Source organism: Panthera leo, chromosome D1, assembly GCF_018350215.1.
Source record: "Panthera leo isolate Ple1 chromosome D1, P.leo_Ple1_pat1.1, whole genome shotgun sequence".
NCBI classification, from domain to species: Eukaryota; Metazoa; Chordata; class Mammalia; order Carnivora; family Felidae; genus Panthera; species Panthera leo.
Window position 1 is genome coordinate 64061803 of NC_056688.1, and position 17712 is coordinate 64079514.

The window sequence follows — 17712 nt, forward strand, 5'->3', positions numbered from 1 at the left end:
TCTTTTTTATGGCTGAGTAATATTCCATTGTGTGTTTACACCACATCTTCTTTATCCATTCATCAGTCAGTGGACATCTGGGCTCTTTCCATACTTGGCTATTGTAGGTAATGCTGCTATAAACATCAGGGTGCATATATTTCTTTGAACCCGTATATTTGTGTCCTTTGAGTAAATACCTAGTACGTAGTAAAATTGCTGGATCATTGGAAAAAAAAGAAAACCATAAAACAGATTCTTAACTATAGAAAACAAACTGGGGGTTGCTGGAGGGGAGGTAGGTGGGGGGGTAGGTTAAATGGGTAATGGTGTTAAGGAGGACACTTGTGATGAACACTGGGTGTTGTATGTAAGTGATGAATCGCTAAATTCTACACCTGAAACAAATATTACACTGTATGTTAACTAACTGGAATTTGAACAAAAACTTGGGGGAAGAAAAGGAATGTTTATACACAGAAAAAAAAAAGATCTACCAAGTCATATTTTAAACATTTTCACTATGAAATATAAAATACATAGAAATAAGTCAATAAAACTATTTAAAAGTTAGGGATTGCCTGGGTGGCTCAGTTGGTTAAGCATCAACTTGATACCAACTTTCATGGTTTGATGAATTCAAGCCCCTCATCAGGCTTTGTGCTGGCAGCACTGAGCATGCTTGAGATTCTTCCTCTCTCTCTGCCCCTCCCCTGCATTTATTTATTTTTTACTTAATTTGTTATTTATTTTTGAGAAAATAAGTTAAAAAATAAATGCATGAATGAATGAATAAATAAATAAATAAATGTCAAATGTGTGTAATCTCACCCGGGTCAGAAATTGAATTTTCCCAGGAAATTAAATTCCCCTACTCCTCCTTTATAAATCTCTTCCCTCCTCCCTAAGAAGTAAAACTATTATCCTGAATTTTGTGGTCATCATTTATTTATCTGTAGAGTGTGAGTGTATATAGTCCTAAGCAATGTATTGTTAAATTTTGCTAGGTTTTGAACCTTATATATAGTCATACTCAGTATATTCTTTTGTATTATGATTTTTTTTGCTCATTGTTAGGAATTTGTCATCCAGTCATTTCATGTAGTTGTAGTTAGTTCATTTTTACCACAGTAAAGTATTCTAGTGAATGACAATATCACAAACTATGTAACCATTCTATTGTAGATGGACGTTTTTCATTTATTTTATGACTAATGCTGCTGATGAATATTTTACTACATGAATTGAGGCACATATGTATATATTTAGGAAAAATAGCGATTTATTACATCATTGGGAATGGGTCTTCAAATTTATTAGATAATGTCAAAAAGATTGTGCTGGGGTGCCTGGGTGGCTCAGTCGGTTAAGCGTCTGACTCTGAGTTTCGGTTCAGGTCATGATCTCACATTTCATGAGTTTGAGCTCTGCATTGGGCTCTGCACTGCCAATGCAGAGCCTGCCTGGGATTCTCTTCCTCTCCCTTTGCCCTTCCCCAGCTCTCTATCTCTCTCTCAAAATAAATAAATAAACTTAAAAAAAAAAAAAAAAAAAAGATTGTACTAATTGATTCTGCCCCTAGTAGTGTGTGATAGTTCCTGTTCTCTATTCTTGTCAATTTTGTCTGACTTAATTTTTAAAGTTTTAGTGAATCAGGTGTGTGTTTTGGCATCTCTTTGTGGTTTTAATTTAGAATTGTCTGGTTAAAGAGAGGTTCAACACCTTTTGAGATGATTAATAGCCATTCGGATTTCCTATTTTGTAAAGTTGCTTTTTCACTTATTTTGTTCATTTTTCCATTGGGTGAGCCATTTTCCCCTTTTTGATTTGTGGGGTTTTTTTTTCCTCCAATATATTCTGGTTATTAGCCATTGTGACTTAGATATGTGACAAAAACTTGGGCTTTTCTTTTCACTCTTTATGATGTCTTTTATAGAACCAAAGAACTTAATTGTAACATCAGATTATTCCTTTATTAGTCCTTTTTGTAATTGGTTAGGAAAATTTTTCCCAACTCTGGGATTATGAAGACATTCTACTATTATTTTCTAAATGTAAAAGGCAGCTTATGAAGCATTTGAGACTTTAATATAAAAATATGGTTAGTAGGGTGCCTGGGTGGCTCAGTTGAGCATCTGATGCTTGATTTTGGCTCAGGTCATAATCTCATGGTGGTGAGACTGAGCTCTGTGCTGGGAGTGGAACCTGCTTGAGATATTCTCTCTCTCTCTCTCTCTCTCTCTCTCTCTCTCTCTCTCCCTCTCTCTCTCTCCCTCTCTCTCTCTCCCTCTCTCTCCCTCTCTCTCTCTCCCTCTCTCTCCCTCTCTCCCTCTCTCCCCCCATTGGACCCTCCCCAAATTGTGTGCATGCACGTTCTCTCCCCCCCCCCCCCCAAATATATGGTTTGAGGTCAATCCAATTTAATATATTTCCTATGTGGATACTCCTCCTTTCCAGCAAAACTTATTGACTGTTTTTCTTTCCCCACTGTCTGGCAGGGCCATCTTTGTTATAAATCAAGTCTTCATTGGTGCATGGGTCTATTACTGGGTTCTTCCTTGGTGTTTCCAAACAAAATTTTAAACATCAGCTTATCAAGTTAACACACACATGCATGTGCATCTCCCTATATTCCCATGCCTACCCATGTGTTGGCATTTTGATTAGAATTGCATTGAATCTATCAATTATGATAGATCTCCTTAGCTTAGCTCTATCAATAAAGCTTAGTAATTTTTCCTGTGGTAGCCCTTTATTTTGCTGTTTGACTTTATTCCTAAGTACTTGCTATATTGCAATACTATTGTAAATGGGTATTCTTGTTACTTTTCATTTTGTTTATTCTTTATACATAGAAACACAGTTGGGTTTTGTGTGTTAACTTCACACCCAGTAGCTTGGCACATCCTCTGGTTGATTAGAATTGCTTTATCACTTGGATTTTCTAGGTACACAGTCCTCTCTCTTGGGAATGATAGTTGTCTTTCCCTTTTCTGTTTCTTTCTTTTTTCTTTTTATTGCCTTAGTAACTTATAAGATGTGCGATAGAATGTTAATATGTCTTGAGATAGTGGGCTTCCCTATGTTATTTTCATTGTCAAAAGCAATATTTCAGTGTTTGTCTCATTTATTAATTTAAAAGGTTCCTATCTTTAGTTTGCTAAGAATTTTTCTTCTTTTTAGATTATGAATATATGTTGAACTTCTATGAAATGTGCCGAATGTGGTCAATAACATGGATTTTATTATATATATTATATCTATTACTATATCAACCTTACTTTTTTGGGCTCAAAACCAACTTGGTCATGATATGTCTTATATACATTGTGCGCTTTATTTTGTTGATATGTAAATATTTTAATATCTTTGTTTATAATGGAGATTAGGTTATAATCTTCTTGTATAATCCCAATTAAGTTTTGGCATCCACATTACAGTATTTTAATAAAATGAGTTCAGGAGTGATCCTTCTTTGTTTCCTGGGGAGATTTGTGTAAGATTAGAATTATTTCTTCCTTGAACTTTGTAGAAATTTCTGGTGAAGCTGTATGATCTGGAATTTGCTTTCTGTGAAGATTTGACTTCTGATTCATTTTTAAGATAATTATACATTTATGTATGTTTTATTGAGTAATTTTTGGTAAGATTACTCCTATGATTTTATCCATTTCATCTAAATTTTAAAATTTATTGGCAAGTGTCTAATTTATTATCTGCTCAGCTTCTAATCATCTCCAGTGATGTAGACATCTGTTAATGTCTCCTTTCTTTTCCTGATATTGGCAATTTGAGCTTTTTCTCATTTTACTTTTTAAAGAACACAACAATGATCTAATTTTTCATCTTCTACTTTTGTTGAGTTTATTTGATTGTTCTTAAATTTTTTTCTTTTTTTAAGTTTATTCATTTATTTTTGTGAAAGCATGCAAGCAGGGGAGGTGCTGAGAGAGAGGGAGAGAGAGAGAATCTCAGGCAGGCTCCGTGCTGCTAGCACAAAGCCCAGTGCTGGGCTTGGACTTATGAAACCATGAGGTCATGACCTGAGCTGAAACCAAGAGTTGGACACTTAACCAACTGAGCCACCCAAGTACCCCCTTGTCTTCTTTTTAATACCATTCTTAAATACTTGAGTTGAATGTGTAGCTCATAAATATTTCCTCCTTTTCCAACACTTGATTTTTCCTTGAAATCATTGCATTAACTTCATTCTATAATATTATATGCAGCATTTGTTATTTTTGAGTCTAAAATAAATTTAAGTTCCTTATGCTTTTTTCTTCATGGATTATTTTAAACTGTGTTCCTTAATTTTCTTTTTTTTTTATTTATTTATTTATTTTGAGAGAGACAGAGTGAGTGGGGAAGGGGCAGAGAGAGAGGGAGAGAGAAAATCCCAAGCAGGTTCTGCACTGCCAGCACAAAGCCCAACATGGGGCTAGAACTCATGAAACATGAGCTCATGACCTGAGCCAAAACCAAGAGTTGGATGCTTAACCAACTTAGCCACCCAGGCACCCCAGTATTTCTTAATTTTGAAACATATAAGAGGAGTTTCTTATCTTTTTATATTTAATCTCTAGCATTGTGGTCTGAGAACATACTGTGTGTGATTGCATTTCTTTGAAATTTGTTGACATGTGCCCTAGTATATAGTCAGTTTTTATATGTCTACCATGGTGTGCTTAAAAAGATGAAGAATTGTTGGCTGCAGTATTGTAAATGACTTTCATTAAGGTCATTAATTCTGTTATTCAAATCATCTATATTTTTAGTGATTTTTTTCCAGATACTTCAATCACTTGCTGTGAAAAGTATGTTAAAATCTCCATTATAATTGTAGATTTGTGTCTTTCACTTTGTAGTTCTGTTAGTTTTAGTTTTCTCTCTATATATTTTTAAGATTTAAAAATTTTTTTCTTTAGAGAGAGTGTGTGAGTTGGGGAGGGAGGGAGAGAGATAGAGAGAGAGAGAGAGAGAGAGAGAGAGAGAAAGAGAGAGAGAGAATCTTAAGGAGGTTCCATGCTCAGCACAGAGCCTGATGCAGGGCTCAGTCCCATGACCCTGAGATCATGACCTGAGCCAAAATCAAGAGTCAGATGCTCAACCAACTGAGCCACCCAGGCACCCCTCTAGATTTTGAGACTATTATTAAGGACTAAAAACAGGATGATTGTTTCCTGATTAATTCTTGATAACCTTTGTCTCCTAGTGTTTTTACCCTACAGTGTATTTTGTATTAGGTTTATTTACTTTGTGTCATAAATAATGGGACTGTTGCTCCATCACATTAATGCCAGTTTCATGTGGGCAGTAACTTAAAATTTTTTTAAGTTTGTTTATTTTGAGAGATAGAGTACAAGTTGGGGAGGGAAAAAGGGAGGGGAAGAGAGAGAATCCCAAGCAGGCTCTGTACCCAGTGCTGAGCGCGACCCAGGGCTCAGTCTCCTGACCGTGAGATCATGACTTGAACTGAAATCAAGAGTTGGACACTTAACCAACTGAGCCACCTAGGCGCCCCTAAATGTTTCTATATGCTCAGCACCTATGTAAGCACTCAATTGTGGAATGGCTAGGTAAACATAGGTGAAAATTACAATTGGTTGGGAGCATCATCAGGTGTAGAAAGTTAAGTTTAACATACTACTTCAGTTCATGGTATTATCATTGGTTTATGCAAGGGCCCTCTACTGACTTTGGTTGGTTAGTTGGTTAATTTATCTTTTAATCATTCTTCCCCTATATAGGCAGCTGGCCTAGTGTGTTTGAAATATGCCATGGAGTTGTGAGTATCCTTGTAAAAGATGTAATGTTGACTTTTGGTGTATGCACTTTTATTTGCATAAAGGCATGGTGTTAGAGACCTTATTATATACCTTGCTTTTAAAATAGTCAATACCATATTTCAAAAGTTCACTTATGTGTCTATATTTTTAATGATGATCAAAGATTCAACTGCTTTGACTTTCCTTGGTGAGCTTACCTGTTTTGTTTATTCCCTGGACTATAATTTTGAACTTGTAATTTATGATTTAGGAAGAGATAAATTCAGTCAATAAATATCTAGTAATGATGATTATTATAAGTACTTACATTCTTTGAATCTTCCCTAATTGTGCTTGCCTTTTTGTTTGTTTTTTGTTTCTTGTTTGTTTTTTTTTTGTTTTTTTTTTTAAGCTCCTGGAGCCCTCCTGCACTCTCAGCTCACAGATCTCTTACATGCTTGCTCTCTGTCCCAGGGTTAAATGAATTTTATCATTAGTCTCTCTTCCCTGCAGGTTGGAATATTGTGGTTTGACCTCCCTGTGTTGTCAGGATCTCTCCTGTACTCTTAGAAGCAACCAAAACCTGATAAAAATAAACCTGACACAGAACACTTTAGGGTATGAAGGAATTATGAAATTATGTGAAGTCCTGAGATCTCCTGAATGTAAACTGAAAGTTCTGGGGTAAGTCTTCGTTGGCTTCTCAGGGCGGAAGTTTACTGGAACAAGGGATTTGGGAAGCTACTTGTTCACTGCAGGCCTAAGAATCAACCTGATTGTGGATCTGTGCGTATTCTTGAGGCCCTTCTTTTCTTCCCATAGGACACTGAATTTTAAGAGACATACTGTAGCATACTGTTTAACAGCTGAGAACTCTAAAGCCAGACTACCTGAGTATGAAATGTAGCCCTGGAACTTACTAGATATTTGAACTTGCAGTAGTCTCCAGTCTCTGTGTTTTGATTTCTTTGTCTATAAATGGGTGAAATAATATGTACTCATGGTTTATTATGAGGACTGATCAACTGAGTCAGTATAGGCAGTACAGGTGTCCCTCTGCTATCTGAAGGTAGAGTGTTCCCGTGAAAGCTTTCATAAGCCAAAATGGTGTAAAGCAAAGAAGCAATTACCATTATTTATATGGAAAAAATTTTGAGCATTCCTGGGCCCCCAAAAACATCCTCTCTTTTAGGCTTTTCTGATACCTTAGGACACATCTTGTTAACACATGCACAAAATAAATGGTTATGAGGCCCAGATGCTCATAGACACAGTTCAGAGCTGTAGCAGCTGGGTGCTGAGGTGCAGCGCAGGCCCTGGGGAAGGAGCTGGGCAGGGCTGCTCTTGCTGCCTGGGTTCATGCTGCCTCCATAATGGCTCACTGCATCCCAAATGCTGAACACTGTTTTCGCTTTTTAACTTTTTTGTGTGGTAAAAGCAAAATCTTTGGACTTCTTTCAGTTATCAAAAACACGTACTAATGTCGGTCTCTCAAAAAGGTGAAGTGGTACAGCCATGACCTTTGGAAAAGCAAAGGATACCTGTACTTAGAACTGCCTAGTATATAACACCTAACTGTTTTCTATGTTAGCGGTTGTCATCATTAGAAGTAGTATTTTGCTTGAGTAGAAAAAGGCTCTCGGAGGATCCTCTTCAATTTTAATCTTTTTTTATTTCTACTCTGTGTTCCATTTTCCTTCCTCTGCCACACTCCCTGAGTCTATACCTCACATTCCCCTTGCCCCACTCCCCAGCCATGTTCACTTCTGTCTCTAACAGTTTTTCTCTGAGAAATGAATTCTTCAGTGGGAAAACTGAGTGTGAGAAGAGGTCTTCCCTTATTTTCTCAGGGTGTGCAAAGAGGCGTTTGATGAGGAAGCCCAGAAACTGCTGGAAGCTGTGCGAGTTAGCAATCCACAGCTCATCATTGAGCGGGATTGTAATGATCACAGTGATGAAGATGTTTCCTGGTGGCGGTGTCCCTGATTTGAAGAACCTGATGTACTTTTCAAAAGTAAAATGCCTCAGTGTGATGAGGGAATCTTAGCTTTAGATGCTTTATGCCCAGACGTACTGTGTTTGATGTCTGTTAGATGTAGGTGAGTCACTTCTCTGTGAAAGCTCTGTTCTACTTCACATGGGGGTTGAGAAGCTAAAATAAAACGAAAAACCTAAACCTCGGTGAAAGGTATGACATGTTTTTAATTGAATGCAGAGCTCAAGAATTCTGATGTGAGAAGCCTAGAAATGAAAGTGGAGGACGAGCCTAGGAAAGATTATGTTAGAGCACCTGTTTCCCTTTCTCTCCCTCCCACAAATGGCTTACTTCACAGCCTCACCATCTCCGGCTTGCTTTACTGAATGCTTCTCCATGCATGTTCTTGGGACAACTGGCGTCTAAATCACTTGGGTGTTTCTTAAAATGCGGTTTCCTAGAGCCCATATCGGACTTACTGAATCAGAATTATCTAAAGGTCCTAGGAACTGGTATTTTAAATAATTTCCCAGGCAACTTATAGGTATGTTACTATGTGAGAATTGATGGTCTCAGTCAAAATGGGAGTCCACTTCCTCCATGAACATTTTCTGCAGCCTGTTGTAAAGATGTAAATAGATCTAAGATTATTGGGATTAGAGCTAAAAACATCTTCCTCCGTTTGACAGAAATCCGACACAGTAACATTTTCTGTGAAAGACTTTTAATTATCTATTGCTATGTGAAAAAACATCCCCAAATTTATTGGCTTAAAGGAGTGACTACTATGTTCTGTCTCATGACTTGGTAGATTAGAATTCAGAAAGGGCTCAGCTAAGCATTTCTTATGCTCCACACATCACTTGGAATCCCTTGGTGGTATTCAGCTGGTAGCCAGGTTGTACTGGGGGCTCCAAGGTGACTTCACTCACATGCCTGGTGCCTGGGCAAGGATGGCTGGAAGGTTAGGTTTGACTGGGCACCTCTTCTCTCTAGTCTTAAGGACTTTCCACATGATCTTTCCAGCAGGGAAGATGGAGTTCTCTCATGGGGCTTTAGGGCTTGAAGGGCCAAGTGGAAGCTGCCTGTTTTCTTGAAAGTTAGGCCCAGCACTGACATGAAGTCACTTCTGTCATACTCCATTGGTTGGAACAGTCCAGTTCAGCCCAGATGCAAGGGTAGTCACTTCTTGATGGGCATAGTGTCAGAGAATTTGTAGCCTTCCTTAGTCTACCACAGACCATCAATTTTTTTCCCTGTCTGTAGGAGATAAGAAAGACTTTTAGGTGGTACAATAGCCCCTTGAGTCAATGTGGCAGAGCTGGAGGTAAGAGTGAACCATGGCAGTTAGAAGGGGGCAAGTGGCAGTCATGGGAAGATTCGCAGGTAGTGTTACTGGGGATGGTATGTACACCTATGATGCCTAGAGGGAGGTCACTGCTGAGGCTGATTCTCAGTGTTGACAGTCATGCTGGCTAGAGAGAGCTCGCCTGGGGCCATCATAACAAACAAAAGAAAGTCTGCAGCGAACAAGTGGCACTCCCATCACAAGGCAGTCTTGGGCTGCAGTGAGCATCTTATCCTTCGTAGAAAATAAGATTTGAAAGATTCCCAAGTAAAACTCTAACAAAGGAGTTAATGAATGCTTCTTATCAAGGTGATTTCTAGCAAACTTTCAGGCAAAGGAAAATTCCTGTGTTTTTAAAACCATTTCAGAGCATCATTGAGGAGGGTAACTTTACCATTTTCTTTCTTAAGCTACAAAGCTTTGATAGGAGAGCCTCAAAAAAGATAACACCAGAAGGAAATTCACAGTTGGATGTTACGAATACATATGCAAAGACTAAATATAAATATTTGAAAATTCCAAAAATCACCTTAAAGATAAAATGAATGGGGCTCCTGGCTGGCTCATTTGGTAGAGCATGTGACCCGTGATCTCCAGCTCATGAGTTTGAGCCCCACATTGGGTGTAGAGATTATTTAAAAGTAAAAGCTTTAAAAATATATATATATATACCACGAATATTATGATTTACAACAGAAGTGCAAGAGAGGACAAATATTAGGAGGAATGTTGTAATTTATGATATCAGTTGGTTGATGGAGAAAGACCAAATAATCACTTTAGTATATGTTGATAAGGCATTTAATAACATTCAGTCTTGTGTTGTCAGGTACTTTCATAATATGATAAGGAAATTTTACCCTGAACTATAACCGTATATTTTTTTTTTTTGGCATTTTATTTACTTATTTATTTTTTTTCAATATATGAAATTTATTGTCAAATTGGTTTCTTTTTTTTTTTATATATATATGAAGTTTATTGTCAAATTAGTTTCCATACTACACCCAGTGCTCATCCCAAAAGGTGCCCTCCTCAATACCCATCACCCACCCTCCCCTCCCTCCCACCCCCCATCAACCCTCAGTTTGTTCTCAGTTTTTAACAGTCTCTTATGCTTTGGCTCTCTCCCACTCTAACCTCTTTTTTTTTTTTTTCCTTCCCCTCCCCCATGGGTTTCTGTTAAGTTTCTCAGGATCCACATAAGAGTGAAAACATATGGTATCTGTCTTTCTCTGTATGGCTTATTTCACTTAGCATCACACTCTCTAGTTCCATCCACGTTGCTACAAAGGGCCATATTTCATTCTTTCTCATTGCCCTGTAGTACTCCATTGTGTATATAAACCACAATTTCTTTATCCATTCATCAGTTGATGGACATTTAGGCTCTTTCCATAATTTGGCTATTGTTGAGAGTGCTGCTATAAACATTGGGGTATAATTGCCCCTATGCATCAGTACTCCTGTATCCCTTGGGTAAATTCCTAGCAGTGCTACTGCTGGGTCATAGGGTAGGTCTATTTTTAATTTTCTGAGGAACCTCCACACTGTTTTCCAGAATGGCTGCACCAATTTGCATTCCCACCAACAGTGCAAGAGGGTTCCTATTTCTCCACATCCTCTCCAGCATCTATAGTCTCCTGATTTGTTCATTTTGGCCACTCTGACTGGCGTGAGGTGATATCTGAGTGTGGTTTTGATTTGTATTTCCCTGATGAGGAGCGACGTTGAGCATCTTTTCATGTGCCTGTTGGCCATCCGGATGTCTTCTTTAGAGAAGTGTCTATTCATGTTTTCTGCCCATTTCTTCACTGGGTTATTTGTTTTTCGGGTGTGGAGTTTGGTGAGCTCTTTATAGATTTTGGATACTAGCCCATTGTCCGATATGTCATTTGCAAATATCTTTTCCCATTCCGTTGGTTACCTTTTAGTTTTGTTGGTTGTTTCCTTTGCTGTGCAGAAGCTTTTTATCTTCATAAGGTCCCAGTAATTCATTTTTGCTTTTAATTCCCTTGCCTTTGGGGATGTGTCGAGTAAGAGATTGCTACGGCTGAGGTCAGAGAGGTCTTTTCCTGCTTTCTCCTCTAGGGTTTTGATGGTTTCCTGTCTCACATTCAGGTCCTTTATCCATTTTGAGTTTATTTTTGTGAATGGTGTGAGAAAGTGGTCTAGTTTCAACCTTCTGCATGTTGCTGTCCAGTTCTCCCAGCACCATTTGTTAAAGAGACTGTCTTTTTTCCATTGGATGTTCTTTCCTGCTTTGTCAAAGATGAGTTGGCCATACGTTTGTGGGTCTAGTTCTGAGGTTTCTATTCTATTCCATTCGTCTATGTGTCTGTTTTTGTGCCAATACCATGCTGTCTTGATGATGACAGCTTTGTAGTAGAGGCTAAAGTCTGGGATTGTGATGCCTCCTGCTTTGGTCTTCTTCTTCAAAATTAATTTGGCTACTCGGGGCCTTTTGTGGTTCCATATGAATTTCAGAATTGCTTGTTCTAGTTTTGAGAAGAATGCTGATGCAATTTTGATTGGGATTGCATTGAATGTGTAGATAGCTTTGGGTAGTATTGACATTTTACCAATATGTATTCTTCCAATCCATGTGCACGGAATGTCTTTCCATTTCTTTATATCTTCTTCAATTACCTTCATAAGCTTTCTATAGTTTTCAGCATACAGATCTTTTACGTCTTTGGTTAGATTTATTCCTAGGTATTTTATGCTTCTTGGTGCAATTGTGAATGGGATCAGTTTCTTTATTTGTCTTTCTGTTGCTTCATTGTTAGTGTATAAGAATGCAACTGATTTCTGTACATTGATTTTGTATCCTGCAACTTTGCTGAATTCATGTATCAGTTCTAGCAGACTTTTGGTGGAGTCCATCAGATTTTCCATGGATAGTATCATGTCATCTGCAAAAAGTGAAAGCTTGACTTCATCTTTGCCAATTTTGATGCCTTTGATTTCCTTTTGTTGTCTGATTGCTGATGCTAGAACTTCCAGCACTATGTTAAACAACAGCGGTGAGAGTGGGCATTCCTGTCGTGTTCCTGATCTCAGGGAAAAAGCTCTCAGTTTTTCCCCATTGAGGATGATGTTAGCTGTGGGCTTTTCATAAATGGCTCTTAGGATGTTTAAGTATGTTCCTTCTATCCCGACTTTCTCAAGGGTTTTTATTAAGGAAGGGTACTGAATTTTGTCAAAGGCCTTTTCTGCATCGATTGACAGGATCATATGGTTCTTTTCTTTTATTAATGTGGTGTATCACATTGATTGATTTGTGAATGTTGAACCAGCCCTGCATCGATTGACAGGATCATATGGTTCTTTTCTTTTATTAATGTGGTGTATCACATTGATTGATTTGTGAATGTTGAACCAGTCCTGCATCCCAGGAATGAGTCCCACTTGATCATGGTGAATAATTCTTTTTATATGCTGTTGAATTTGATTTGCTAGTATCTTATTGAGAATTTTTGCATCCATATTCATCAGGGATATTGGCCCGTAGTTCTCTTTTTTTACTGGGTCTCTGTCTGGTTTAGGAATCAAAGTAATACTGGCTTCATAGAATGAGTCTGGAAGTTTTCCTTCCCTTTCTATTTCTTGGAATAGCTTGAGAAGGATAGGTATTATCTCTGCTTTAAACGTCTGTTAGAACTCCCCTGGGAAGCCATCTGGCCCTGGACTCTTATTTGTTGGGAGATTTTTGATAACCGATTCAATTTCTTCACTGGTTATGGGTCTGTTCAAGCTTTCTATTTCCTCCTGATTGAGTTTTGGAAGAGTGTGGGTGTTTAGGAATTTGTCCATTTCTTCCAGGTTGTCCAATTTGTTGGCATATAATTTTTCATAGTATTCCCTGATAATTGTATCTCTGAGGGATTGGTTGTAATAAGTCCATTTTCATTCATGATTGTATCTATTTGGGTCATCTCCCTTTTCTTTTTGAGAAGCCTGGCTAGAGGTTTGTCAATTTTGTTTATTTTTTCAAAAAACCAACTCTTGGTTTCGTTGATCTGCTCTACAGTTTTTTTAGATTCTATATTGTTTATTTCTGCTCTGATCTTTATTATTTCTCTTCTGCTGCTGGGTTTAGGCTGCCTTTGCTGTTCTGCTATTTCCTTTAGGTGTGCTGTTAGATTTTGTATTTGGGATTTTTCTTGTTTCTTGAGATACGCCTGGATTGCAATGTATATTCCTCTCAGGACTGCCTTCGCTGCATCCCAAAGCATCTGGATTGTTGTATTTTCATTTTCGTTTGTTTCCATATATTTTTTAATTTCTTCTCTAATTGCCTGGTTGACCCACTCATTCATTAGTAGGGTGTTCTTTAACCTCCATGCTTTTGGAGGTTTTCCAGACTTTTTTCCTGTGGTTGATTTCAAGCTTCATAGCATTGTGGTCTGAAAGTATGCATGGTATAATTTCAATTCTTGTAAACTTATGAAGGGCTATTTTGTGACCCAGTATATGATCTATCTTGGAGAATGTTCCATGTGCACTCGGGAAGAAAGTATATTCTGTTGCTTTGGGATGCAGAGTTCTAAATATATCTGTCAAGTCCATCTGATCCAATGTATCATTCAGGGCCCTTGTGTGTCTAGATGATCTATCCATTTCTGTAAGTGGAGTGTTAAAGTCCCCTGCAATGACCACATTCTTATCAATAAGGTTGCTTATGTTTATGAGTAATTGTTTTATATATTTGGGGGCTCCCGTATTCGGCGCATAGACATTTATAACTGTTAGCTCTTCCTGATGGATAGACCCTGTAATTATTATATAATGCCCTTCTTCATCTCTTGTCACAGCCTTTAATTTAAAGTCTAGTTTGTCTGATATAAGTATGGCTACTCCAGCTTTCTTTTGGCTTCCAGTAGCATGATAAATAGTTCTCCATCCCCTCACTCTCAATCTAAAGGTGTCCTCAGATCTAAAATGAGTCTCTTGTAGACAACAAATACATGGGTCTTGATTTTTTATCCATTCTGATACCCTATGTCTTTTGGTTGGCGCATTTAGTCCATTTACATTCAGTGTTATTATAGAAAGATATGGGTTTAGAGTCATTGTGATGTCTGTATGTTTTATGCTTGTAGTGATGTCTCTGGTACTTTGTCTCACAGGATCCCCCTTAGGATCTCTTGTAGGGCTGGTTTCGTGGTGACAAATTCCTTCAGTTTTTGTTTGTTTGGGAAGACCTTTATCTCTCCTTCTATTCTAAATGACAGACTTGCTGCATAAAGGATTCTCGGCTGCATATTTTTTCTGTTCATCACACTGAAGATCTCCTGCCATGCCTTTGTGGCCTGCCAAGTTTCAAAAGAGAGATCAGTCACGAGTCTTATAGGTCTCCCTTTATATGTGAGGGCACGTTTATCCCTTGCTGCTTTCAGAATTTTCTCTTTATCCTTGTATTTTGCCAGTTTCACTATGCTATGTCGTGCAGAAGATCGATTCAAGTTACGTCTGAAGGGAGTTCTCTGTGCCTCTTGGATTTCAATGCCTTTTTCCTTCTCCAGTTCAGGAAAGTTCTCAGCTATTAATTCTTCAAGTACACCTTCAGCACCTTTCCCTCTCTCTTCCTCCTCTGGAATACCAATTATGCGTATATTATTTCTTTTTAGTGTATCACTTAGTTCTCTAATTTTCCCCTCATACTCCTGGATTTTTTTATCTCTTTTTCTCAGCTTCCTCTTTTTCCATAATTTTATCTTCTAGTTCACCTATTCTCTCCTCTGCCTCTTCAGTCCGAGCCGTGGACGTTTCCATTTTATTTTGCATCTCATTTAAAGCGTTTTTCAGCTCCTCCTTGACTGTTCCTTAGTGCCTTGATCTCTGCAGTAAGAGATTCTCTGCTGTCCTCTATACTGTTTTCAAGCCCAGCAATTAATTTTATGACTATTATTCTAAATTCACTTTCTGTTATATTATTTAAATCCTTTTTGATCAGTTCATTAGCTGTTGTTATTTCCTGGAGATTCTTTTGAGGGGAATTCTTCCGTTTGGTCATTTTGGATAGTCCCTGGAGTGGTGGGGACCTGCAAGGCACTTCCCCTGTGCTGTGGTGTATAACAGGAGTTGGTGGGCGGGGCCGCAGTCAGACCTGATGTCTGCCCCCAGGCCACTGCTGGGGCCACAGTCAGACTGGTGTGTGCCTTCTCTTTCCCTCTCCTAGGGGCGGGATTCCCTGTGGGGTGGCATGGCCCGTGTGGGCTACTTGCACACTGCCAGGCTTGTGGTACTGGGGATCTGGCGTATTAGCTGGGGTGGTTAGGCAAGGTGCATGAGGCAGGAGGGGCAGGCTTAGCTCACTTCTCCTTAGGTTATCCACTTCAGGAGGGGCCCTGTGGCAGCGGGAGGGAGTCAGACCCGCTGCCGGAGGGGTGGCTCCGTAGAAGCACAGCGTTGGGTGTTTGCATGGAGCAAGCAAGTTCCCTGGCGGGAACTGGTTCCCTTTGGGATTCTGGCTGGGGGATGGGCGAGGGAGATGGCGCTGGCTAGCGCCTTTGTTCCCCGCCAAACTGAGCTCTGTCGTCTGGGGGCTCAGCAACTCTCCCTCCCTTTGTCCTCCAGCCTTCCCGCTTTCTGAGCAGAGCTGTTAACTTATGACCTCCCAGATGCTAAATCCCGCTTGCTGTCAGAACACACTCCATCCGGCCCCTCCGCTTTTGCAAGCCAGACTCAGGGCTCTGCTTGGCCGGCGGGCCGCCCCTCCGCCCCGGCTCTCTCCCACCAGTCCGTGGAGCGCACACCGCCTCGCCGCCCTTCCTACCCTCTTCCGTGGGCCTCTCGTCTACGCTTGGCTCCGGAGACTCCGTTCTGCTAATCCTCTGGTGGTTTTCTGGGTTATTTAGGCAGATGTAGGTGGAATCTAAGTGATCAGCAGGACGTGCGGTGAGCCCAGCATCCTCCTATGCCGCCATCTTCCCTGTTCCACGCCAGCAGTTTGGCATTTTAAAAAGATCACTCTTCATTCCATTCTCACACTGTAGGAGGGAAGCAGGGAGACCACTCAGGAATCTCTTTTAGGTGAGAAAGTGTAACCGTATATTAGAAGCACTGTCATAACTAAATTTTGGAAACACAGATTGTGTGTCACTGCTATCAGATAACCCGTCAGTCAGGATTAGGGTGATGGGAGTGAGGCACTTACTGGAGGGTGGAGGGGACTAGGATGGGTGTAGTACAAGTGCAGGGTCAGACAGTCTCTAAATTTTTGGTATTTGGTTATCATGGGTATTTTGTGTTAATTTTGATTTACAGAATATTCCACTAATTTTTTTTTTTTTTTTTTGAGAGAGGGCTCGAGTGAGTGAGGGGCAGAGAGAGAGAGAAGTGGGGCTCACTTGGGGCTTGTGTTTTTACCCGAAGTGGGTTTGAGCTGACCTAAGACAGGGATGTGGGACTTGAACTCACGAACTGTGAGACCATGACCTGAGCGAAAGTCAGATACTTAACAACTGAGTCACCCAGGCGCCTTTCCACTAAAATGTTTACCTTGATTGAATTTTTCCATATCTCCTTAAATTTTGTGTATCACCCAAGTCACTGCCCTCATCCTAAATCAAGCCCTGGAGAAGGAAGGGCTTGAAATTTCAAATAATATAGTTAAGGAGTCAAAAAGGATAGTCCAAGAATCAAATAGGGTGACCAAAACAAACTTTAGCTTTGTTGGTTCTTTATTTTTTATACTTTAACATTTTTGTATTTTTATTTTTTTTTTAAGTTTATTTACTATGAGAAAACACATGCACACAAGCAGGGGAGGGGCAGAGAGGAGTTGGGATCCCAAGCAGGCTGCAAGCTGTTAGCACAGAGACTGACACAGGGCTCCACCTCATGAACTGTGAGATCATGGCCTGAGCCCAAATCAGGAGTCAGATGCTTAACCCACTGAGCTGCTGAGCATCTGGCTCGGGTTTTACTGATCTTTTATACATAATGTGCTTCCGGGTTGGGCGGGACTAGCATAGTCAAACTACTGGCTGCCGGCTGATACAAGAGGCAAGCAAGATTGCAGAAGCTAAAAGCATGCCAAGGGAGTATCGAACCTTGGACATCTGGCTGGCCCTTTTTATCTGCATTTACCAGCTTTCCTTCTCAATAGAAGTGTGATTATAATTTCTAGACTTAAGGGATTTTAAAGTTATCTTTTTGTTATTTTTAACCTAATTGAGTTATGATCAGTGTGTTCTGTTTGAAAATATTTTTTTGAAATTAGTTAAAATAGATTTTATAGCCTATTCTATAATCAGTTTTCTATGTGTGCTTGAAAAGAATGTACACCTTCCCATAACTGAGTGCCTGTACACACACACACACACACACACACACACATATATGTATATATACACACACACACATACATCCATTAATCTTTTCATTTTGCAGTTCAAATCTTCCTATACTAATCTTTGCTGTTCAATCTATCAATTATTAAGAATATTTTCTTCTAGAGGCCTCTGGGTAGTTCCGTCGGTTGAGCGTCTGACTCTTGATTTCAGCTCGGGTCATGATCCCAGGGTCATGGGATCAAGCCCTGCGTTGGGCACCATGCTGAGGATGGAGCCTGCTTACCCTCTGCCCCTCTCCCCTGCTGGTGTGCTCGCTTGTTCTCTCAAATTAAAAAATTTAAA

At 39.5% G+C, this 17712-nt stretch overlaps 1 protein-coding gene across 5 annotated transcripts in view; it reads left to right on the plus strand.

The window, feature by feature from the left end:
• NLRP14 (NLR family pyrin domain containing 14) overlaps nt 1-17712 on the plus strand; it is a 76274-nt gene that overhangs the window by 44176 nt on the left and 14386 nt on the right. For 3 of the 5 annotated variants that reach the window (XM_042905998.1, XM_042905999.1, XM_042906001.1), the window contains 2 exons: nt 6258-6428; nt 7595-7956. The exons of 1 other annotated variant lie outside the window; for it this stretch is intronic. In XM_042905998.1, coding sequence (XP_042761932.1) covers nt 6258-6428; nt 7595-7730 — 307 coding nt within the window. In that variant the 3' untranslated portion in view covers nt 7731-7956. Of the gene's footprint in view, nt 1-6257; nt 6429-7594; nt 7957-17712 lie in introns of those variants that run through there. One more of the 5 variants, XM_042906000.1, reaches the window with a different exon arrangement.